Below are 22,806 nucleotides of genomic sequence, written 5' to 3' on the forward strand. Positions count from 1 at the left end.
CTTGTTTTTATTAACAGATACGTAAACTTCAATATTATCAATACGCTTAAGTCTTCTTGCATTGGTATCTTTTATAAAACACGGTGAAAAGCAAGTATTACTTGAACTAGCTGATCTATTGTTCCAGCGTCAAAATGTTAGAGGATCCTGTGACAGATCTAGATAATTCAAACTCTACTTTTTGCTTCTTCCTTATTTCACATTTATCACATTTTACCGCGTCACTGTTTTTTAAAGATTTGCCTTTTCCTCTTCACAATTGCTATTGTCCCTCTCTGTTTATGCACTTGCCTAAAAATGTAAATGTCGAGTAGCTCTGCTGAGCCCCAGATCTATTCCTGGTAGATAATGGAGGGTGGGGGGAGGCAGGGAAGTTGGTTTATTTTTCATGTGACTTTAAGAAGCAGAATCCAACGTGACTGCTTTTGGATCGTGCCTTTGTCTCTATGCCAGCATTGTCGGTGATGTCAGTGGGAACTTGCACAGTTGTAGCGTGATGGGGATCATCTGTGGGCCAGGATGATGCTTCTCATGATGGTTTGGGGTATATCCTGCCAAAGCACAGCCAGTTTCATGTTTCTTTTATTAAAACACTCATTCCCAAACTGATCATCACGTTCCTTGCATTGATCACATTTTATCGTATGAAGCGGTGCCAGGTCTTTTTCATTAGGGAATGGTGTACTTCAACAGAAAAACTACTGTCACAAAAAAGCCAAACTATTCCCAGGAGCCTTTTCTGGGATTTCAAATAGTAGCCTCAGCTTAGAACTTAATTTTTCCTTAGATACTTATTCCAAGCAAATGCAAACAAGCATCAGGACTATTAAATGCTAACAGCAATAATCCCTATGCTATTTCCTCATTTCCCTTAACAGTTTTTATTGTCGTACTAGAGTAAAGCTATTAGATGGTCGAGAGCCAAAAGTATAGAATGATATTAGTGCAACCATCATTGATGTGGTGGGGATTAAAGAGGGTTTTTTCTTTTTAATTCTGCATAGTTGATTTTACTCAGGTTAATCAATTTTAGAGCCTAGCATTGAGACCATTTTAAAGGGCAATAAAAGGACCAACATCAGGCATTGACAGACATACTGTGTTGAACCTGTATAAATGGCAGCAAATTGATCTGATTTATTTAGTCCCGTTTCTTGACATTGTTCCTATGACTAAGGGTTCATCAAAATTGTGCACTTTCTTCAGAATAGATTTGTACCAGAAATGACAATTTAGCAGAGGTTTCTGTGTTAGTTGCATATATACTTGTCACTACCATGGTAACACAACAAAAGCAGGTTACAAAGCCATGACTTTGGGCCATACTGTCAATGTCAAAAAAAAGCACTTAGCTCTGGGATTGGTACATAGAGGGACTGTTTTTGAAAAAGTGATTGTTTCTTCCAATATTTCTTTTTCCTTCCTAACTTACCTTGCTTTTGTTTGGGACGTTTTAAAACTCATACATAGAAAGGCAAAAGTCTACTCCAACACTCTCCCTTGCAACAAATCCAAAGGCAGGTGTAAGAACCACAGAAACAGCTGCCTTAATCTTGAGTTTTGTCAAGGACCCCTAGCTGTTATTTAGGAGGAGATGAAAATATAATGAGTGCATTTCCCACCCCCACCAGCATGGTACCCGAGGCTTTCGGAAACATTAACCGGATTGTTCCTTTGCTCTGCAAAGCGCGTCCGGTGTCAGGAGTGTTAATATACATGTGCATTCTACCTCAGCGCCCCTTACAGTGAAATAAGGTGACACTTGTTAATTATGTGCTCAGGGCCACAGCCCCCACCTCTCAGAGGACTCCCTGCCTGCTGGTTGGGCATACTCTCTTTGCATAGCTCCTGTTGGCTGTACCAATTAACTTCCACTTCTTCCAGTTAATAGATATTGAGTACCTATGTAGTGTCAGGTTCTGTTTGAGACACTCATACAGGTCAGTGACTGAAACAAAAAGATTACCACCCTCACAGAGTTTATAGTCTAGTGTGGTGAGATAAACAACGGCACAAAATGTAATGATACACAATAGTAACAAATAGTAACACAATAGTAACAAAATGTAATAGCACAATAGTAACAAAATGTAAATTTTATAGTATTTTAGAGCAGCAGACCCCAACCTTTTAGGCACCAGGGACCGGTTTCATGGAAGACAGTTTTTCCACTGGGGCGGGGGGGATGGTTCAGGAGGTAGTGTGAGCGATGGGGAGCGATGGGGAGCGGCAGATGAAGCTTCGCTCGCTCGCCCCTCACTCACCTCCTGCTGTGCAGCCCAGTTCCTAACAGGCCACAGACCGGTACCGGTCCTGGCCCGGGGATTGGGAACCCCTGTTTTAGAGGATTATATGGGTGATGGAAAAACAAAAGGAGAGCAGAGCACAGGACATTATAGGGTGCTGGGGAAGGAGTGAAGAATGCAATTTTAAATAGGGTGGGCAGAGTGGGCCTCATTCAGAAGGTGACATCTGAGCAAAGACTTGAAGGAAGCTAAGAAGTTACCATGTAGGTGTCTGGGGCAGTGGTCCGCAACTTTAGCATGCAACAGCATTACCTGGGGGGCTTGTTGAAACACAGATTGCTGGGCCCCACCTAGAGTTCTTGATTCAGTATGTCTTCAATAAGGCCTGAGAATTTGCTTTTCTACAAAGTCCCCAGGTGATGCTGATGCTGCCAGCTTGAGAGCTGTACTTTGAGAACCCCTGATCCAGGAGGAGAACATTACTGAAAGAAGAGCTAGGTAAAAAAGCATCAGGAAACGAATGAGCCTGGTTGTTTTAGGAAACCATGAGGAGGCAAGGATGGCTGGAAGAGTGAGCAAGGGGGAGAGCAGTAGAAAAAGAGTCAAATCGCATAAGACCCTGTGACTTTTTCTCCAAGTGACATGGGGATCTGTCGTAGAGTTTGGGGCAGATAATTGACATGATCTGACTGAGTAATAAAAAGGAATACTCTGACTGCTATGTTGAGACTACACAGTAGGCGACCACAGGTTGACACAGGAAGAAGAGGACACTGCAATAAGCCAGGTGAGAGATGATGGCTTCAACGAAGGTGGTAGCAGTGGATCTGCTGAGAAGTAGTAGAAGACAGATTCTACAAAATTTACTGACAGACTGGATGTCTAGCATTTGAGAAAGAAAGGCTCCAAGACGACTCCAAAGTCATTAGCCCAAGCAACTAGAAGAATACAGTTTTCATCAATAGGGCAAGGGAAACAACTTTTGGGTGTAAAATGTTGGAGTTCAGTTGTGGACCTGCGGAGCTGGAGAGACCTATTTTACTTTTAAGTGTAAACAGCAATTAATCATTTGTATTGTATATACTCATCTGGAATTGGAGAGGGGCATGGAACTGGAAATCTAACAATGCATCTTTGGCATATGAATGGGTTTGAAAGTCATGTGAGGTGGCTGAGATCATCACAGGAGGAGAAAAGAGCTAAGGTCTGCACTCTGGACCCTACAACATGAAGTGGTTAGAGAGAAGAGAAGGCTTACAAAGGAGATGAGAAGGACTAACCAGTAAGGAAGAAAAACAGGAGCTTGTGGCATCCCGGAAGTGAAGTGAATAAAGCAGGGCAAGGAGAAAGGCGTGACAGTGTTTTCAGTGCTTTCCTCTTAGTTGAAGAAGATGAGGGCTAAGAACTCACCATTGGGTTTAGCAATGTAGAAGCTATTGGTGATCATGACAACAGCAGTTCAGAGGAAAAGGAGGAGAGGAATTGGAGACAGGGTGTAGCTTATTCTTTCACAGATTTTTGTTCCAAGGGGAGCTAAAGAAAAGGGGTGGGGAGTCAGTAGCTGACAAGAGAAGTGGAGAGACTTTTTGTTTCTTTTAAGATGGGAGGAATAGCATGCTTTTATGCTGATGGGTGTGTTCCAATAGAGTAAATGAGATAGATAAGAGGAAAGAATCAGAATCGTCAGTGCAAAGAGGGCAAAAAGGGTGGGATTAATTGTACAGATGAAAGGATTGATTCTAGATAGCACATGCATAGTTCATTTGTTTATTTGCTTGCAGATGCTGGGCAGATGTGGTTGAGAGGACTGGAAGTTCTCTTCTGATTGCTTTAATATTATCAGTGAAGTAAGAAGCAAAGGCATTAGCTTCCATCGGAATGGGAGAAGTGGTGTTTAGAGTTCGGGAAGAAGACGTGAAGTAGTCTTCTAGGAGAGTGGGAGAGTGAGAAAGTACAGTATGATCCTGAGATGGAGTTAGGCTCTAAGTTGCATCAGAAAGTGAGATGAGTCAGTATGGTTGTGGTTTTTTCCAGTCATGTTCAACCTTACAGATGGGGGTAGATGAAGAGTTACAATCAACCATGGTTGTGGTCTGCCAATAGAGTGAAGCAAAGAAGGAACGCACTAGAGAGCCGAGGAGTATGCAAGGGAGTGGTTATATTTTTGGCCATGAAGATTAAGCAGGGTAAGGAGAGGAGAGAGGACAGCAAGAGGGTGTGTGAGGGACAGGGGAACAAAGTTGAATTGGAGGTCCCAGTGGGAGCAGCACATTGTTGGACTTGAGTATTAAAGAGAATGAGCCAGAAAGATTTCATCAGTATGACAACATGTTAGAGCCATTGGGGACCTGAAGGTGAGAAAAAGAATTGAATTTTATTTTTATTCTTGCTCACAACCCCTTGATGATCTCACATAAATGAAAGTCTTTAAACCTACTTATATTTAAAAAAAACCCATCACAGTCTTTGATAGTAGAGAATTTGGCTATTTTAGAAAATCCACATCTTCTCATAAAACTTGGCTTTTATTAAGTCCTTCTCTTTTAATCACACATTCTCTAGTTTCATGTATTGGATCTTCTTGGAATATAGGAGACATTGTTAGCAATCTAATAAGTATCACATCACTAGCATATGCATTTGCTGGTATGTTATTTTTCTGAGACTATATGGTCATTTACCTGGTTGGTAAGCACATCAGTTTTCTCACGTCTGCTTCATCTACTCATAATTAAAACGGGTATTACATAAGACTGTTTTATGTGTACGGTCAAAATGTATTCCTCAGAAAATAAGGCAGAAATTATTTTTTTCCTTATAGAACTCCATTTTTTGGTGGTTTTTAATTATGCCAAGCTTTATTTTTTACTGTTAGAGCCTTACAATTATTAGATGTTATGAAAGGAGAATCTAGAATTTAGAGTTGGGAGTTAATAAAAGGTTTCTATGGTAGAAGGCAAATGGTTAATTTTTTAGGCCTTATAGTGTTTTATCTATTGAAATTCTGTTCTCTTGGACCTCGCTTTTCCCTTTATGAAAATGTTTCCCCATCCATGTAAGCATATTAAAATGAATCTTTGTTATCTTCAAAGGTACAACTTGATTAGGTCTTAGAGATTTCTTAGGACAAGATTTTAGGACAAAGGATAATTTTGAGGCTGTTTTGATTTAGAGAAACCCATTCAACAATTGGCAACAATATTTAGAAATGTTGGAGCAGCCATGGTAGTGAGACTTACCTTCAGGTTTTTAGAGATATTTCTTGATTGATCTTGATGGAATCTCTGCATCAAAATACTCTCTGATGTTTGAGAAGAAAACAAACATTCCCTTCCTGTCTACAGCATTCCATAAAATCTAGAAATATTTAGCTTAGTCATTGGACCAGGAATGCCTGTCTCTACTGGTATCTGAGATCCAGTGAGTTCAGTGGCCTTAGTATGTTGTATAATAATCATGAAATCAACCTGCCTATGTATTTAGTAGATTAGTTTATTCTTTCTTTCCTCTGGTTTCTCTAAATTCTGGATTTTGGACTTCTGAAATAAAGGAATTTTATTTTGGTATCTAAGTCTTAGGTAACTTATAAAACCCATCATTTTCAGTAATAACTTCAAAAAATGAACACGTATTTGATTACTAAATATATGTATTTGTATTTTATTTGCTTATATTTTTAAGCTATACAAACACATAGTTTAATGAAGTACCATTTGCTCCAAAGTAGTTATATTTTAACCACTGTGGACCAGTCCATATATGCATGCATTTCTGCTGAAAATCTAAATACAGACCAACTATATAACTATACTGATATGGTAACCTAGAAGATGATTGATTATTCCAACATATATTAATTCTTTGTTAGATTACAAGGTCTTTGAAGACAGGATATTATCTTTTCCATGTTTGTTTTCTTCTTAGAGCTAGCACAACTCATTACATAAGGCCCCCAATCAATCAATATTTAATAAATTTATAAATGATGTGTTCTCAGAGCTTTTTAAAGAATTCTGTGAGGGAAAATCTGTAATGTTCTATTCATGTGATGGTGAGGGCACCTGTCTTGGGGGTGTTGTCTTTTCTCAGGAAGTTGTAGTCCCAGATGTTTGACAGTTCACCCTCTGAAACATACTTACTAGATAAAATGGTTATAATTACACAGGGCATTGCTAGCTCAGATTCCAATCTATGCCTCAGTCTTAACCTTCTCCACACAAATCTGATCACATTCCTTCTTAAAATTCTTCTATGTAAGAATTTTCCCATGCCCTTTCGAGTGTAGGTTAGGTGGCCCTCCCTCTTCTGTACTTCTGTCTGCATGTATCAGAATGCTCACCCCTCCACCACATGTGTGGATTTATGGGTTTTAAAGTGTAATGTAGGCACTGGCTTTCAGTTTTGTATCCCTAGATCCTGTCTTCTACAGAGTAGACCCATGAATAGATATTTTCACATGTTTATTTATACCTCAACATCATTGTTCATTAAGTAATATTTTATAAATATTTCTGGCTCCATCCTTTAAATAAATTCCCTCACTGCATAAACACAATAGGATGACATGGGCCTACAGCTCAGTTCTCAAGCTGGCCATAATAAAAATTTCTGTGAAAGTCAGACAAGAAGGCAGACTTTGTGTAATTTCAGGCATGTGCTAATTTGTATGCTTGTGGGTGCCCTGTTTTATGTAATTGTCCATAAAAATGTGGCATGGAATCTTCATTATTTTTAATATAGATAGCACATGCCATCCAAATTAAAAATTTTAAGCAAATCTACTTTTTCCTCCTGTATATTAATTAGTCACTTTAAGAATTTTTGATATTATAGCTTTTGTCCTTAGGTGGAGCTGTTAAAGTTAAGTAAGTGTGAATATCTGTCAAATACAGTTCTTGCAAGAGTGCACGTACATTTTATATATTGTGAGAAAGGCGTAATTAATAGCAAATTAGGATAATGAAAGTAATATACACCAGATGTAGAGAAGACCTTGTGGAAAATTAGTATGAATTAGATAACATGTGATGTGGTCAAAGCAAGCTTGTTGAGAAGAATTAAAACAGTGGACATGTGGAGGGACAGTCAGTGGCTGTCTAGCTCCTACACCTAGGGAATAATTTAATCAAGTTTGCTATTGTAATACTCAGGGCTTCAAGCTGTTCCATTTTCACAAGTTGATAACTTGGGATTTGGACCTTGATTTGCAGCATTCCTATATGGTCAAGGTTTCGAGTTGAGATGATCACTTACCAAGTAATCTAATAAAAACATCTCCATGTGTGAGAATGGAAAAGCCATGAGAGATCTTGAGTACTCTGAGTCATGCTACACATCTTCCAGGTACCACTTAATTAATACAAGTCTAATAGTTGTATTAGTAGAAAACGTAGCTCATTTTCTATTTAGTGTTCACTGGTTGGCAATAGACTAATTTTCTTTTTTCTTATTCCTTCCAAATAGTCACCAGAATTTATTATAAGAAATTGAACTTCTGTAATTTCTTGGTTGGCTTATATAGCTACATTTTGCAGTAATATACACATAATAATTATAATATTTAACATCTATTGAGACCTTAATACGTACCAGGCATTGTACTAAGTGTTTTACATACATTATGTCATTGAATCCTCACAATAAGGTATAGGTGTCGTAATCATCATTTTCATTATCATTATTACCAACCATTTTCAGATGAGGTAATAGTTCCATAGACAGATTATGTAATTTGCCCAAGGTTACATATAGATAACAAGTGAAGGACCTGAGGTTTGAACCCCAGTACTCTACCTTCAGACCACTTGCTTTTAACCAATTTATATATATATATATATATATATATATATATATATATATATAATTTATATATAATGTTGTAAATGATGAGAAGAAACAATTACATCCTTTTTTATAATTACATAAAAGACATAGGATAGGTGTAGTCTTATGTGAAATGTCATCTTTATTAACTTCATTGATTTTTATCAAAAGTTACTATAGGCATAAATAGCATAGCAGTAATCTGTCTGATAGGTATTTTTTTCTATTCAGTAGGGATTGTTAATTTATGAGCTTTGGAAATCTGCTTTTAGGCAGAAATGTTTAAGCTATATTCCAACTCTGAATTGTCTAGATAAATAGAAATCCACTGACATTATTCAGTAGGAGGTCTGTCAATTACAGTGTCATGGATCTACTAAGGAACTCACTAAGTGTAAATATAAACCTCATAAATATAAAGCTCACTTATGGTTAAAATTAATATGTCTAGTCCCAATGAAAACACTTGAGTTTCTTTAGTGGGACTTTGATGAATCTTTTTTTTTTTTTAAATCAGAAGAAATGTAAATTGAAACGGGCATATGAAACGTAGAGTCAAGCCAAGCTTTACATTTAAATTGTTAGTGTGAAAGACAAAGTGTGTGACCAATTCTTTGAATATCTTCTGAGTATAGTAACAATTCTAATACCAAGAAAAAGAAAAAAACTGCATAGTTCCTGTGTAGGTGGACTGTATCTGCTGATCGTGAGCTTCTCTCTCAAATCCTGATATAATATCTACTTTTAATTTTTGTTGTGCATAAGCTACTTGTTCTATAGATTTGCCATCAATATGTCTTATTTCGTGCAGTTTAAATTGTCGACTGAATTCTGTTATAAATCCTCATGGATTACTTTATAGTGGAATCTTATTTGCCCATCCTCTTAGATAGGGAGAAAAATAAATGAGTCTGCTTTGTTCAATATATTTTGAAAATCTCATATCTGTATAGGCAGGGCTGCTCTGAGAAGCGCTTTCTAAGAGATGCCATGTTTTTTGTCTTACTTGACTTCCTTTTTTTTTTTTTTTCACAGACTTGGGATTCTAGAACACCTTTACTCTTTAGGGAAGTGTTTTCTTAATTGAATGCCAAACTACTTCAAAGTTATTTTCTTGTCAGTTATTTTAGTGTTTGTGCATGTTTATGTTAGCAAATAATTTTGATAGTAATGTTGTATATTCCCATTTAATGAAGGGGCTATTGAATAATCAAATGAAAAGATGAAATAAATTTTAAGTTCATGGGAAAATGTTTTTAAAAGAGAGAAAAATAATGCCTGCATGTAGAAATAAAGATTAAAATATATGAATTGACAACCAGTGTAATAAACTCAAGAGTCATTCCTTGGGGGGCAGAAGACAATAAATTTTAAAAACCTAATCACTCAAAGACTTTTTGACTACATATAAAGAAGATTAAGAATGATAAATGCTGTGTAAAAAATTAGTAAGATATTAAACTTAAAAGAGTGTCATACAGAGCAGAATGGATTCCAAATGGGTTACAATTCCTGTATCATTGATAAATAAATCCAAGAACTCTTTCTTTATAAAGTGTAAAAGCACAATAAATGTAGAAAAACTGTAACAACTAATAAGAAAATTGTATGCATAGAAAATAGCATTGAAGAAAATATGCCAAAATGTAGACCTGCATAACTATTATTGGATAGTTACGGTTTTTCATTTTTAATACATTTTGTCTTTTTCCTAATAAATGTGATTGCTTTTGTAATGTGTGAAAATAGTTCAATTTTTTAACAATTTAGCTTAAAAGGAAAGGATTTTCTTTGACTTCCATATATTGTGTTTGACCTTATGCAGGAAAGGAGGGACTTTATATATATTTTTTATTTAGATGCTTATTTTTGTTATTAATTCATATGGCTTTCAATTTCTTTAGAAAGATGTACGGGACATCCTCACCCCAATTCAGATTGAAGCCGCTTACCACCTGGGGCATCATGTCATCAGTAAACGAAGTACAGAGGAATTCCCACCACTTCAGCCAATTCTTCAGCAGAAGAAAGAAAAAGACATCATTGCAAAAACAGTAGGAAATTTTTCCTTTATTTGAAACATCATGTGACATATAACTGAAGAAATTTTTTTGAAATAGTACATAGTTCTGAGGAAATGAACTCCCTCTAAATTTCTTTAAAATTATGTTTTTATAAAAAAGATTTATGGTATGTCTTGTTTTCCATTTTTCTTTATTTTTAATATTCCCTTTAGGATATTGAACTGAATACTTTTAAATATGCATTTAGTCATAACAGTGGTTTCCCATATACATAAAATGTTAATTTTCTCTCCTTGATGCCTTGCCAGTGAAGAAAATATATTTCCAGAGAGCACTCCTAATGGAAGTGAGTTGCATTCATGAGTTATTCAGCATCATCATGTGTGTTCAGCTTATCTTTCTCATTTTCTGTCTCCTTCTTTTTCAGTTTGTCTCCCTCTCAGTCACCCTACCCACAGATTCACTCATGTCTTGTTAGTCAGATTTTACTCATTTATAAATGTGTATCTATGTTACACAACAGTTTCTCTTTTTAACTTAACTGTATGTGCATTTTGAGATGGATCCTGCATTCTAAACAGTGAACAGCTTTTTAAAATGTATCCCTGAAGTGATGAAAGGGAAAAACCTACAACCAAGATTACTCTACCCAGCAAGGATCTCATTCAGATTTGATGGAGAAATTTAAAACTTTACACAAAAGCAAAAGCTAAGAGAATTCAGTGCCACCAAACCAGCTTTACAGCAAATGCTAAAGGAACTTCTCTAGGCAGGAAACACAACAGAAGGAAAAGACCTACAAAAACAAACCCAAAACAATTAAGAAGATGGTAATAGGAACATACATATCAATAATTACCTTAACTGTAAATGGATTAAATGCTCCAAAAGACAGAGACTGGCTGAATGGATACCAAAAAAAGCCCCGTATACATGCTCTCTACAAGAGACCCACTTCAGACCTAGGGACACATACAGACTGAAAGTGAGGGGATGGAAAAAGATATTCCATGCAAATGGAAATCAAAAGAAAGCTGGAGTAGCAATTCTCATATCAGGCAAAATAGACTTTAAAATAAAGACTATTACGAGAGACAAAGAAGGACACTACACAATGATCAAGAGATCAATCCAAGAAGAAGATATAACAATTGTAAATATTTATGCACCCAACATAGGAGCACCTCAATACAGAAGGCAAATGCTAACAGCCATAAAAGGGGAAATTGACAGTAACACATTCATAGTAGGGGACTTTAACACCCCCCTTTCACCAATGGACAGATCATCCAAAATGAAAATAAATAAGAAAACACAAACTTTAAATGATACATTAAACAAAATGGACTTAATTGATATTTATAGGACATTCCATCCAAAAACAACAGAATACACTTTCCTAAGTGCTCGTGGAACATTCTCCAAGATAGATCACATCTTGGGTCACAAATCAAGCCTTGGTAAATTTAAGAAAATTGAAATCATATCAAGTATATTTTCCGACCACAATGCTATGAGACTAGATATCAATTACAGGAAAAAGTCTGTAAAAAAATACAAACACATGGAGGCTAAACAATACACTACTTAATAATCAAGAGATCACTGAAGAAATCAAAGAGAAAATCAATACCTAGAAGCAAATGACAATTAAAACATGAAGACCCAAAACCTATGGGATGCAGCAAAAGCAATTCTAAGAGGGAAGTATATAGCAATACAAAATCCTACCTCAGGAAACAAGAAACATCTCAAATAAACAACCTAACCTTACACCTAAAGCAATTAGAGAAAGAAGAAAAAAACCCAAGGTTAGCAGAAGGAAAGAAATCATAAAGATGAGATCAGAAATAAATGGAAAAGAAAAGAAGGAAACAGTAGCAAAGATCAATAAAACTAACAGCTGGTTCTTTGACAACATAAGCAAAATTGATAAACCATTAGCCAGACTCATCAAGAAAAAAAGGGAGAAGACTTGAGTCTTCAATAGAATTAGAAATGAAAAAGAAGTAACAACTGACACTGCAAAAATACAAAGGATCATGAGAAATTACTACAAGCAACTATATGCCAATAAAATGGACAACCTGGAAGCAATGTACAAATTCTCAGAAAAGCAGAACCTTCTGAGACTGACCCAGGAAGAAATAGAAAATATAAACAGACCAATCACAAGCACTGAAATTGAGACTGTGACTTAAAATCTTCCAACAAACAAAAGCCCAGGACCAGATGGCTTCACAGGCAAATTCTATCAAATATTTATAGAAGAGCTAACACCTATACTTCTCAAACTCTTCCAAAATATAGCAGAGGAAGTAACACTCTCAAACTCATTCTGTGAGGCCACCCTGATACCAAAACCAGACAAAGATGTCACAGAGAAGGAAAACTATAGGCCAATATCACTGACGAACATAGATGCAAAAAACCTCAACAAAATACCAGCAAACAGAATCCAGCAGCACATTAAAAGGATCATACAGCATGATCAAATGGGGTTTATCCCAGGAAAGCAAGGATTCTTCAATATACGCAAATCAATCAATGTGATAAACCATATTAACAAATTGAAGGAGAAAAACCATACTATCATCCCAGTAGATGCAGAAAAAGCTTTTGACAAAATTCAGCACACATTTATGATAAAAACCCTCCAGAAAGTAGGCGTAGAGAGAACTTACCTCAACATAATAAAGGCCGTATTTGACAAACCCACAGCGAACATCATTCTCAATGGTGAAACACTGAAAGCATTTCCTCTAAGATCAGGAACAAGACAAGGGTGCCCACTCTCACCACTGTTATTCAACATAGTTTTGGAAGTTTAGCCACAGCAATCAGAGAACAAAAAGAAATGAAAGGAATCCAAATCAGAAAAGAAGATGCAAAACTGTCACTTTTTGCAGATGACATGATACTATACATAGAGAATCCTAAAGATGCTACCAGAAAACTACTAGAGCTAATCAATGAATGTGGTAAAGTAGCGGGATACAAAATTAATGCACAGAAATCTCTTGCATTCCTGTACACTAATGATGAAAAATCTGAAAGAGAAATTAAGGAAACACTCCCATTTACCATTGCAACAAAAGAATAAAATACCTAGGAATAAACCTACCTAAGGAGACAAAAGACCTGTATGCAGAAAACTGTAAGACACTGATGAAAGAAATTAAAGATGATACAAACAGATGGAGAGATATACCGTGTTCTTGGATTGGAAGAATCAACATTGTGCAAATGACTCTACTACCCAAAGCAATCTACAGATTCAACGCAATCCCTATCAAACTACCAATGGCATTTTTCACAGAAATAGAACAAAAAATTTCACAATTTGTATGGAAACACAAAAGACCCTGAATAGCCGAAGCAATCTTGAGAAAGAAAAATGGAGCTGGAGGAATCAGACTCCCAGACTTCAGACTATACCACAAAGCTACAGTAATAAAGACAGTATGGTACTGGCACAAAAACAGAAATATAGGTCAATGGAACAGGATAGAAGGCCCAGAGTTAAACCCATGCACCTGTGGTCACCTTATTTTTGTTAAAGGAGGCAAGAATATACAGTGGAGAAAAGACAGCCTCTTCAATAAGTGGTGCTGGGAAAACTGGACAGCTACATGTAAAAGAATGAAATTAGAACACTCCCTAACACCATACACAAAAATAAACTCAAAATGAATTAAAGACCTAAATGTAAGGCCAGACACTTTCAAACTCTTAGAGGAAAACATAGGCAGAACACTGTATGACATAAATCACAGCAAGGTCCTTTTTGACCCACCTCCTAGAGAAATGGAAATAAAAACAAAAATAAACAAATGGGACCTAATGAAACTTAAAAACTTTTGCACAGCAAAGGAAACCATAAGCAAGACCAAAAGACAACCCTCAGAATGGGAGAAAATATTTGCAAATGAAGCAACTGACAAAGGATTGATCTCCAAAATTAACAAGCAGCTCATGCAGCCCAATATCAAAAAAGGAAACAACCCAATCCAAGAATGGGCAGAAGACCTAAACAGACATTTCTCCAAAGAAGATATACAGATTTCCAACAAACACATGAAAGAATGCTCAACATCACTAATCGTTAGAGAAATGCAAATCAAAACTACGATCAGGTATCACCTCACACCGGTCAGAATGGCCATCATCAAAAAATCTACAAACAATAAATGCTGGAGAGTGTGTGGAGAAAAGGGAACCCTCATGCACTGTTGGTGGGAATGTAAATTGATACAGCCACTATGGAGAACAGTATGGAGGTTCCTTAAAAAACTAAAAATAGAATTACCATACGACCCAGCAATCCCACTACTGGGCATATACCCTGAGAAAACCATAATTCATAAAGAGTCATGTACCACAATGTTCATTGCAGCTCTATTGACAATAGCCAGGACATGGAAGCAACCTAAGTGTCCATCGACAGATGAATGGATAAAGAAGATGTGGCACATATATACAATGGAATATTACTCAGCCATAAAAAGAAATGAAATTGAGTTATTTGTAATGAGGTGGATGGACCTAGACACTGTCATACAGAGTGAAGTAAGTCAGAAAGAGAAAAACAAATACCGTATGCTAACACATATATATGGAATCAAAAAAAAAAAAAAGGTCATGAAGAACCTAGGGGCAAGACGGGAATAAAGACGCAGACCTACCAGAGAATGGACTTGAGGATATGGGGAGGGGGAAAGGTAAGCTGTGACAAAATGAGAAAATGGCATATACATATATACACTACCAAATGTAAAATAGATAGCTAGTGGGAAGCAGTCACATAGCACAGGGAGATCAGCTGTGTGCTTTGTGACCACCTAGAGGGGTGGGATAGGGAGGGTGGGAGGAAGGGTGATGCAAGAGGGAAGAGATATGGGGACATATGTATATGTATAACTGATGCACTTTTTTATAAAGCAGAAACTGACACACCATTGTAAAGCAATTATACTCTAATGATGATTTTTTTAAAAAATTTAAAATAAATGTATCCCAAAATATATCAGTTTCACTCACTGTGTGTTTATTCCCAGGAGTCCAGTTGTTCAGACTTTTACTGTCCAACAACACAAAGACAGAGTCAACAGGATGTTTGGGGCCATGGTTAAAGCATTCATTAAAACATTCAGTAATGGCACACAGAATGCAAAAGATGAAAGGATATTTAAAGGTCCTGTTCATATCCTGTCCAGATAAAATTGCCCTTAAGTCGCTTTAACATATTTGAGCTTACAGTCAGCACTGTCTGGCCTACAATACTAGATCAAATGAAGATAATAAATTAAGAGCGAAGTCTTTCTATAGCCTTGTATGAAAATATTTATGGAAGTCGGTTTTTTTCACTCTTCTGTTGAACTTCAGTTTTCAGTATCAACTACTTTTAAATGTCTTTAATAATGAACCTCTCAATATTGTAAAGTACATAAGCCCAAACCTTAGCAATTTGTAGTTATATTAGAATGAGCTACAAATGAGCTACATTTTGATTCTTCAAGCCACCTGCTTTACGAATAAGAGAAGTAGAAAAAAATTAATAATCTAGAGAACTATTTACACTTTCCCGCTGCTCCCGCTGGTATAGGCAGTCTCTGGTCTGACGTGCCATTTGACAACGCTCTACCCACTTCACATTTCATGTGCCTGGCTCCTTCTCTGACTTTCTAGATTTCTTTCTTTTCTGCATCTCTCCCTCTCTCACCTGTTCCTCTCAGCTTCCTTTCTTTTTGTATCTCTCTCTTTTTCCTTTGTCCAGCTTATACCTCAGGGCTTCCTGTGTACCTTGCAGTATCTCTGGGTCCTATTAAAATACTCAGAATTAAATAAATTCTGGAACCTGTTGATAAACTATCATTTATTTTTATTCACTGTATCCTCAAAGTAAAATTTCTACATTTTATTATTTTCAACCAATATAAAATCACTGTTCTGGGCTTCCCTGGTGGCGCAGTGGTTGAGAGTCCGCCTGCTGATGCAGGGGGCGCGGGTTCGTGCCCCGGTCTGGGAGGATCCCACGTGCCGCGGAGCGGCTGGGCCCGTGAGCCATGGCCGCGGAGCCTGTGCGTCCGGAGCCTGTGCTCCGCAACGGGAGAGGCCACAGCAGTGAGAGGCCCGCGTACCGCAAAAAAAAAAAAAAAAAAAAAAAAAAATCACTGTTCTGCCATCTGTGAAAATTAAGTGTCATGCGTATGCATAATAGGCAGGATCAAACAGCAGCACCAGAAAATCGAGAGGGACTCAACAAAGAAAATCTTGGCAGCACAGGTTCTAAACATTTACAGAGGTTACTACCACAGTCTGATTAAACTTCTTTTTATACAACTATTATGAAAGAAAGAAGTTATTTCTTTCGCTTAACAAACTTAGGCTTTAAATTTACCTATTGAAAGAACGTGGTTCCTTTAGCCCTGGAATTGTCATCTGAACCTACTGATGCTCAAATCGAACTCTTCAAAAGGTATAAAGGAGTTATCAATTTGCTATATTAATTTTATTTTTTCAATGTCATAGATATTTTATCCTTTAAAAAACATAGAAATATACCTACTGATTTGAACTAAGATAAAAAGTACTGTCATATTTTATTTCCAGATAAACTTTGCAAGATTTTGTGCGCATGAAAACTGTTCTGCTGATTTACAGGTTTCTGCAAAAATTGGATTTTTGAGGTGAGTGTAGTTGGCTCTCTGCTTACTTATCAGGATGGGGTAATTGGTGTGTACATGTGGGTTCTAAAGAGTAAAGGACTAAGAACTAATCCTTGGGGGTTAGCAGCATTTAAAGACCTGGAAAAGAACAGCAGTCTCATTCTGCTGAAAGAGACTAAGTGTTCTATACAGCAGTCACATAAGTATACACTCAAAGATTACCACTTTTCAAAAGAATGAGAATGTGTTAGCACCATGGTTTTATCAAGCATGATTTTAACCTTTCACTGATAACTCGGAAGATATTTCAGGATTTAAATGTGCTTTGGGTTATTGTTATCATAATTGTAGTTATTTTTCAGACATCTGTAAGTGCCTGTTAATAGAGTTTTGGTTCAAAATGAGCTAACCTTTACTACATAATGCTTAGTATTCTATCATCCAAAAACTGGTTACATAATTCAGATTGATGTACAAAACAAAGATATCCCTAAATATATATGTGACCCATTTGAAAGGGAATAAATCATCTTTGTCTTCTAAATTCATAGAAGGGAAACAGGAAAAAGAAAATACATGTAAACGTGCTTAGAATAGTGCACACAGTGCAAACTGGATAAATGTTGATTGCTATCATTATTTATGTTGGGAAATAAACCATTGTAATTCTGTATCATGTCTATATCCCCTCTGTTGAAATTGTTCTGCATGCCAGAGGGAAGATGTGAAAATGAGGACCAGAGAGAGAGAATCCACACTTCAGGTTAAGAGCTGGTTGTGTATGGAAAGTGAAAGAGGGCAAGGAGGCATCACTGACAGGGCAGGAATATGGGAGACTGTTTGGGGGAGGTAGGGATATAGAGGAAGCAGGTTTAAATTGGGGTGTGTTGAATTTGATGAGACTTCTATAGGTAGCTCTGCAGTGGAAAATCTAGTTCAGGATTATGTTTGGAGGTCCTCTTCACATTAGTTATGTGAATGCCTGCGATGGAAATGTGAATTTCACAAAGAACTAAGGATCAAATCTTGAGAGGGGTGGGTAAATTCTATTTAAAGAGCTTAAAAAGAATAAGGACTTAACTCCAGGAGACTGAAAAAGTATCTTCATCGAACTAAGAGAAACCACCTCCAAGGTGAAATAGCCAATGGAGAATGTAAAAAGAGGGACCTAATACTGTGATTTTGTAGCAATCAGAGAGCATAATGACTGAGGAAAGGTCATGGAAGTTGGCACTTAAAATGTGACTGGTGGGGGAGAAAAGGATGTCGCTGGCAAATTTTAACAGAAATTTCTGTGCAGTCATAGCTAAATGGCAGCATCAGTGATTAAGGGAAGGAGAATTTATTAGGAACAAGTAGGTTCAACTGAATTTTTATGTATTTATCAAATGTTATTTAATTATGGCAAGATATAAACAAGTATGAGGATCAAAGGCAGGGAAAAGAATAAATTGAACAAAGAAATAGTCTGCTTAAATCCAGGGGACACTTCGTATATTACTTGATCTGTCCTGTGAAGAATTTGACAGCTGTTCACTTCCTTTTTTTCAATGTCTTTTAATTTCCCGGATGCCATCCTACTCCCAATCTCCTTTTACTTCTCTCGGCCCTCCTTCTCACTTGTGTCTGGAGGACCTCTGAATTTGCCTCTTTGGGCTCCCTTAATAGCCCTCTCTCACTCCTTCTCACACTCCCATATTTTCCCTGGATAATCTTGCCCACAACCATAACCTCACCTGGTCTGCCTCCACTGCTGATGCCCAAATCAGTGTCTCTGAGTTCCACACCCACCCATCCAGCTGGCTAACAGACATGCAGTCTTGGGTGCCCAGTCACTGTCCACCAGTGACACAACCATTAGTTAGTTACCAAAGCCAACAGCCTGGAGCTCAACCTGCTTTCTTCTCTCTCTCTTATCCCTGACATCAAATAAATTACCAAGTCCTATAATACTACCACCCAGATGTGTTTTTTATCCATCATACTTCTCCATCTCTACTACTGTTGCTCCAAATCAGGCACTCAATATCCTGCCTGAATCACTGAGCTTTACCACTTTCTGGGCTACTGGCCTCTGATTTTACATTATTCAAATTCCTCTACCAAGACGTTTCCAGAGTGAGCTTTCTAACTTACACTTTTGATAGCAAGGCTTCAGTAGCTCATTAACATCTAAAGTCCTTAGTGCCCTTCCTCAGCAATTCCACAGGACTTTTTTCCATTGATTGCAGAATAGTTGTGTGGCCATGCCATGCTCTCCTGAGCCTCTGTATCTTTTCACTTTGACTTATCTGATTAATGCTTATTTATCTTATAAATCTCAGCTGTTTTCTAGGTAAAGCCCCCCCCCCCACTTTGTCTCCAGCTACATAAACCTAGTCCTCCTGTGGCCCTGGTCCCATTGCACCTGTGCTCAGAACTATTATTGTCTGTCTTCACACTATCCTGTACACTGCTTTAAGGTGGGTTCCTGTCTTTTCATCTTGCCTTTCCAATAGGTAACACAGTGCCTGGAACACTGTAGGTGACAAGTGGATGTTTGCTGAGGATGGAACAGGGTTCTAAAGGAAACAGCATGTACCTGGGATCAGACTCAGGTGGAAGGGTTAGCCTTAGAAAGAAGTTAGGATTCCCCTTGTCTTGAGCTAAGAAGCTGTGAATAGATGCTGACATTGATTAAGAAATTTTAACGTGGAAGGAAGGGAAATATAGAGAATTAATGGATGGCCAGAATAAAAAATGGGTTTGTATATGGAAGGTGAGGGCTCTGAGGTTGGGTTTGGGACCTTGTGAAGGGAATGGGAAAAGATTCAAAATAGCTGTGAAGATAAATGGGATAGGGAATCAACCAGGAATGAGTAAAAAGGTTGACAAACAGCACTGAGTACCCTGCTGGGGTGGGATCACATATGGCAGAGAATAAATTAATTCTTTTCACCTAGGCAATGCCAGGATAGCCTTGAGCATCCACAGTTGAGGGCCAAGAAGCCCTAACCTATTTGATAGATAATTGGACTTTATACTTAAATTATCCAGATTGGCTGCTTAGATAGTCCAAAAACAGCAACCGCTAACTGCTTTTAATCCAGCATGTAATTGTGGTGCCTTTGTTGAATTATTAGATGAATAATTTATAACCTTCCCATTCACATATTTATTTTCTTTCTAAAATGCTTAGTCTTCCTGGTGCTTTGGCTCTCATGGGCCTTTGATAAGAAGAAGTATTTTGTGTGGGAAAGATTACCTAAGCTCCAAATAAGTGGTGTTTTCTTCTTCTCAAATCAGACACTTCCATGGTTACCTTGTCATCTTTCACTGCAGTCCCTCTGGCCCGTGAAAAAAATGAGATGTTGAAATTTATGTGGAAATATTACTGAGAATGCTTATTTCCTGAAGAATGAAAATAATATCTTACTGAATTAAGATATTAAATCATTAATGTAATTGAATTATCAGTTTTTCTTCATTACGTATTTCTCACGAGAAATTACATTACCTACATTGCATTTTTAATTTGAAGTGATAATGTTTCCTGTAGTCGAAATATCAAGTCCATTATGATTTTGTATGGCAGCCAACAGAAGGTAAGGCAGTTTTTCTCAAGGTGTGGTCTTTGAGTCACCTTCATGAGAATCACCTGGGATGCTTGGTAGACATGCAGGCTCCTAGGCCCCTGACCATCCAAATCAGAATCCATGGGGACCAGGCCAGAAATGTTCATTATTAAGAAGGCTGTCAGTGGTTCTTATCAAGCTGAAATCTGAGAACCAGTGTTGTGGTGGTTTAGAGTTTAGATTTGGAGTCAGGCTAACCTGGTTCAAGTCTATCTACCATTTACTAGCTGAATGACCTTTTCAGAGAAGCCTTTCAACCTCTGTAAACGTCCTTCCTCATTGGCAAGAAGGTAAAATAGTACTCTGTAAGGTTGTTTTAGGAGGCCAATGCCTTATCCATTAGGCCACTGGGGCTTCTGTAAGGTTGTTTTAAAAATAAAATGCAATAATGCAGGCCAGTGCATTGCATAGCACAAAGCCTGGTACATATGAAGATTTGAGAAAAGGTGTTATTTTTGATAAATTATGGTTGGAATAGTTATAGACCACGATAAAAATGTTTTCATTTGGATAAAAAAATGAAATATTGCCAGTGAATTCTAAACATTTTCTGCACGTGTACTGGTTATTTGTCCAGAGTTTATTGTTTCTTTATGTCCCGAGATAGCTGCTGACTGTGCCTGGGTCAGTTGTTTTCAGTTCTATGAAGTTTGTAGTGGCCTCAAGGCCAGTGTAAAGTGTAAGCCCCACATGTTTTGCATCAGTTAGGAAGATTACAGGCTCTTTCCATTAGGTAAATAACTTATTTGAAGAGTTTTCAAATGAAAACTCTTTGAATTAATTTTTAGGCCCACGGGTGAAGGGTTCTGACAAACTACTTTGCATTTTAATAAATGATGCTCTCTCAGAGAACAATTTGCCTCTCCCTCAAAGGAGTCCTCTCTGCCTTCTCGGTCGTGGTAGGCAAATTGCAACCATATGTCCTATGCCTTCTCCCGACTGTAACTCCGCTGGCACTAGTGGTATTTCTGTGTCTCAGAGCTACATACCTGCTTCAGGTGTGATGAGTTTCTGATGACTGCACTAATAGACTGCCGACAGCAAACTAAATAGTGCTGATGCACTCCATCTCATGTTTTCGTTAAGTTGAGGCTTCCTCCTGAATCTCTAAATTCTCAGGATGGTAAACCACATTCAAATGGACTTACAGTGCGAAGTGAAAATGAACAAATATGACTTTATCTAAAAGATTACAAATAGAAGAGCAGGTATTAACCATCACCTAGGTAATTTAAAATCGAGTCTTTCGCAGAGATGACTGATCTAAATGACACTACTTCTCTTCTGTGCCTCCGTCATGCTTCCAGCGTAAGTGATGGAGGCTTTTCCTGAACAAAAGTGCTTTCATATCAGTGAGGAATGCTTTTAACTGTGAGTAACAGAGTACGGGACTAATAGTAACTTAGACAAAGGTGTTTAATTATTTTGCATAATAAGCAGTCTGGAGAAGGTGGTTGCAGGTTTAGTGAGAAGCTACCAAAATCTGGGCCTTTGTGGTTCATGGTTATCTTTCCAGTTCTCTTGGCTTTTCCCTTGTGGCGGCTGGGGCACCAAGGTTCCCAGTAAACAGAAAGGGGCAGGAGCAAAATTCTGTGTCCTCCTGAGGCTGCCTTTCAAGGAAGGGAAGTGTCTGAGCAGACGCCTTATTCTGATTAACCAAAGTGGTGTCACATGCTGCCCCCGATCTATCCTGGTTGAAAGAGGATGGAGTCGTCACGATCATAGTAGATCAATCATAATTCACTCCCTGAAGCTGAGCTGGGGGCTTAGCTTCTGCAGTATCGAGGGGATACTACCGACTGCCTGGCGAATCCAGGGTTCTGTTAGCAGCTAAGAAGGGAACTCACTGTTGGGTAGACAGCGGTGTGTAACCGCACTGTGCTGTTACCCCCAAAAGAGTGAGTGTAACAAAACTGTCCATTTTTAAAATGCGGATAGTAGGAATATGTGTCTCACTGATGTCACAGAGTTTGGGGAAGAGGAATCGTATGCTTCATACACTAAACATTCTAATTCCTAGCTCTATCTTCCAATCCATGTTCTTCTGCTATCCTCCTTGGCATCTTAGTGAATTTGTCTGTTCAGTAAAATCTTCTTAAATGTCAGGTATCTGATATTGCCCAGTAGATGAGAATTTTCCACTATTTTATTTTTTTCCCTGAAGTCAGTAATAAAGAAAAAAGAGGACAAAATTTTACTTGGGCCTGAGGGCACTTTGCCGCAGGCTAGTCTTTTGTCAAATAAATGGCTCGTATTACCTTGACCTGGGTACATAGCAATTTCTGTTATATTTTGTTCTAGCATCTTGATTAAAAACATGTTAGCTATGAAGCAGTCATTCATCTTATCAAGGCAAAATGCATTAATTATATGAAGACTTAGGGAGCATTTCTCACAAAATAGAACAGTAGCGTTCATTCAGGAAAAACGT

The 22,806-nt window shown here is 37.6% G+C and overlaps 1 protein-coding gene and 1 long non-coding RNA gene across 2 annotated transcripts in view; both read left to right on the forward strand.

Annotated features, from left to right (window-relative positions):
- Positions 1-9,387, forward strand: LOC125965050 (uncharacterized). Its single transcript, XR_007478528.1, has 2 exons — positions 1-7,589; positions 9,105-9,387. It is a non-coding gene; the product is annotated as an uncharacterized LOC125965050 (long non-coding RNA).
- Positions 1-22,806, forward strand: part of ITGA4 (integrin subunit alpha 4) — an 83,248-nt gene that overhangs the window by 42,782 nt on the left and 17,660 nt on the right. Inside the window, exons 16-17 of the mRNA XM_033423680.2 lie at positions 9,974-10,123; positions 16,706-16,782. Coding sequence (XP_033279571.1) covers positions 9,974-10,123; positions 16,706-16,782 — 227 coding nt within the window. The remainder of the gene's footprint in view (positions 1-9,973; positions 10,124-16,705; positions 16,783-22,806) is intronic.

Source organism: Orcinus orca, chromosome 7 (assembly GCF_937001465.1).
Source record: "Orcinus orca chromosome 7, mOrcOrc1.1, whole genome shotgun sequence".
In the NCBI taxonomy this organism is placed as follows: Eukaryota; Metazoa; Chordata; class Mammalia; order Artiodactyla; family Delphinidae; genus Orcinus; species Orcinus orca.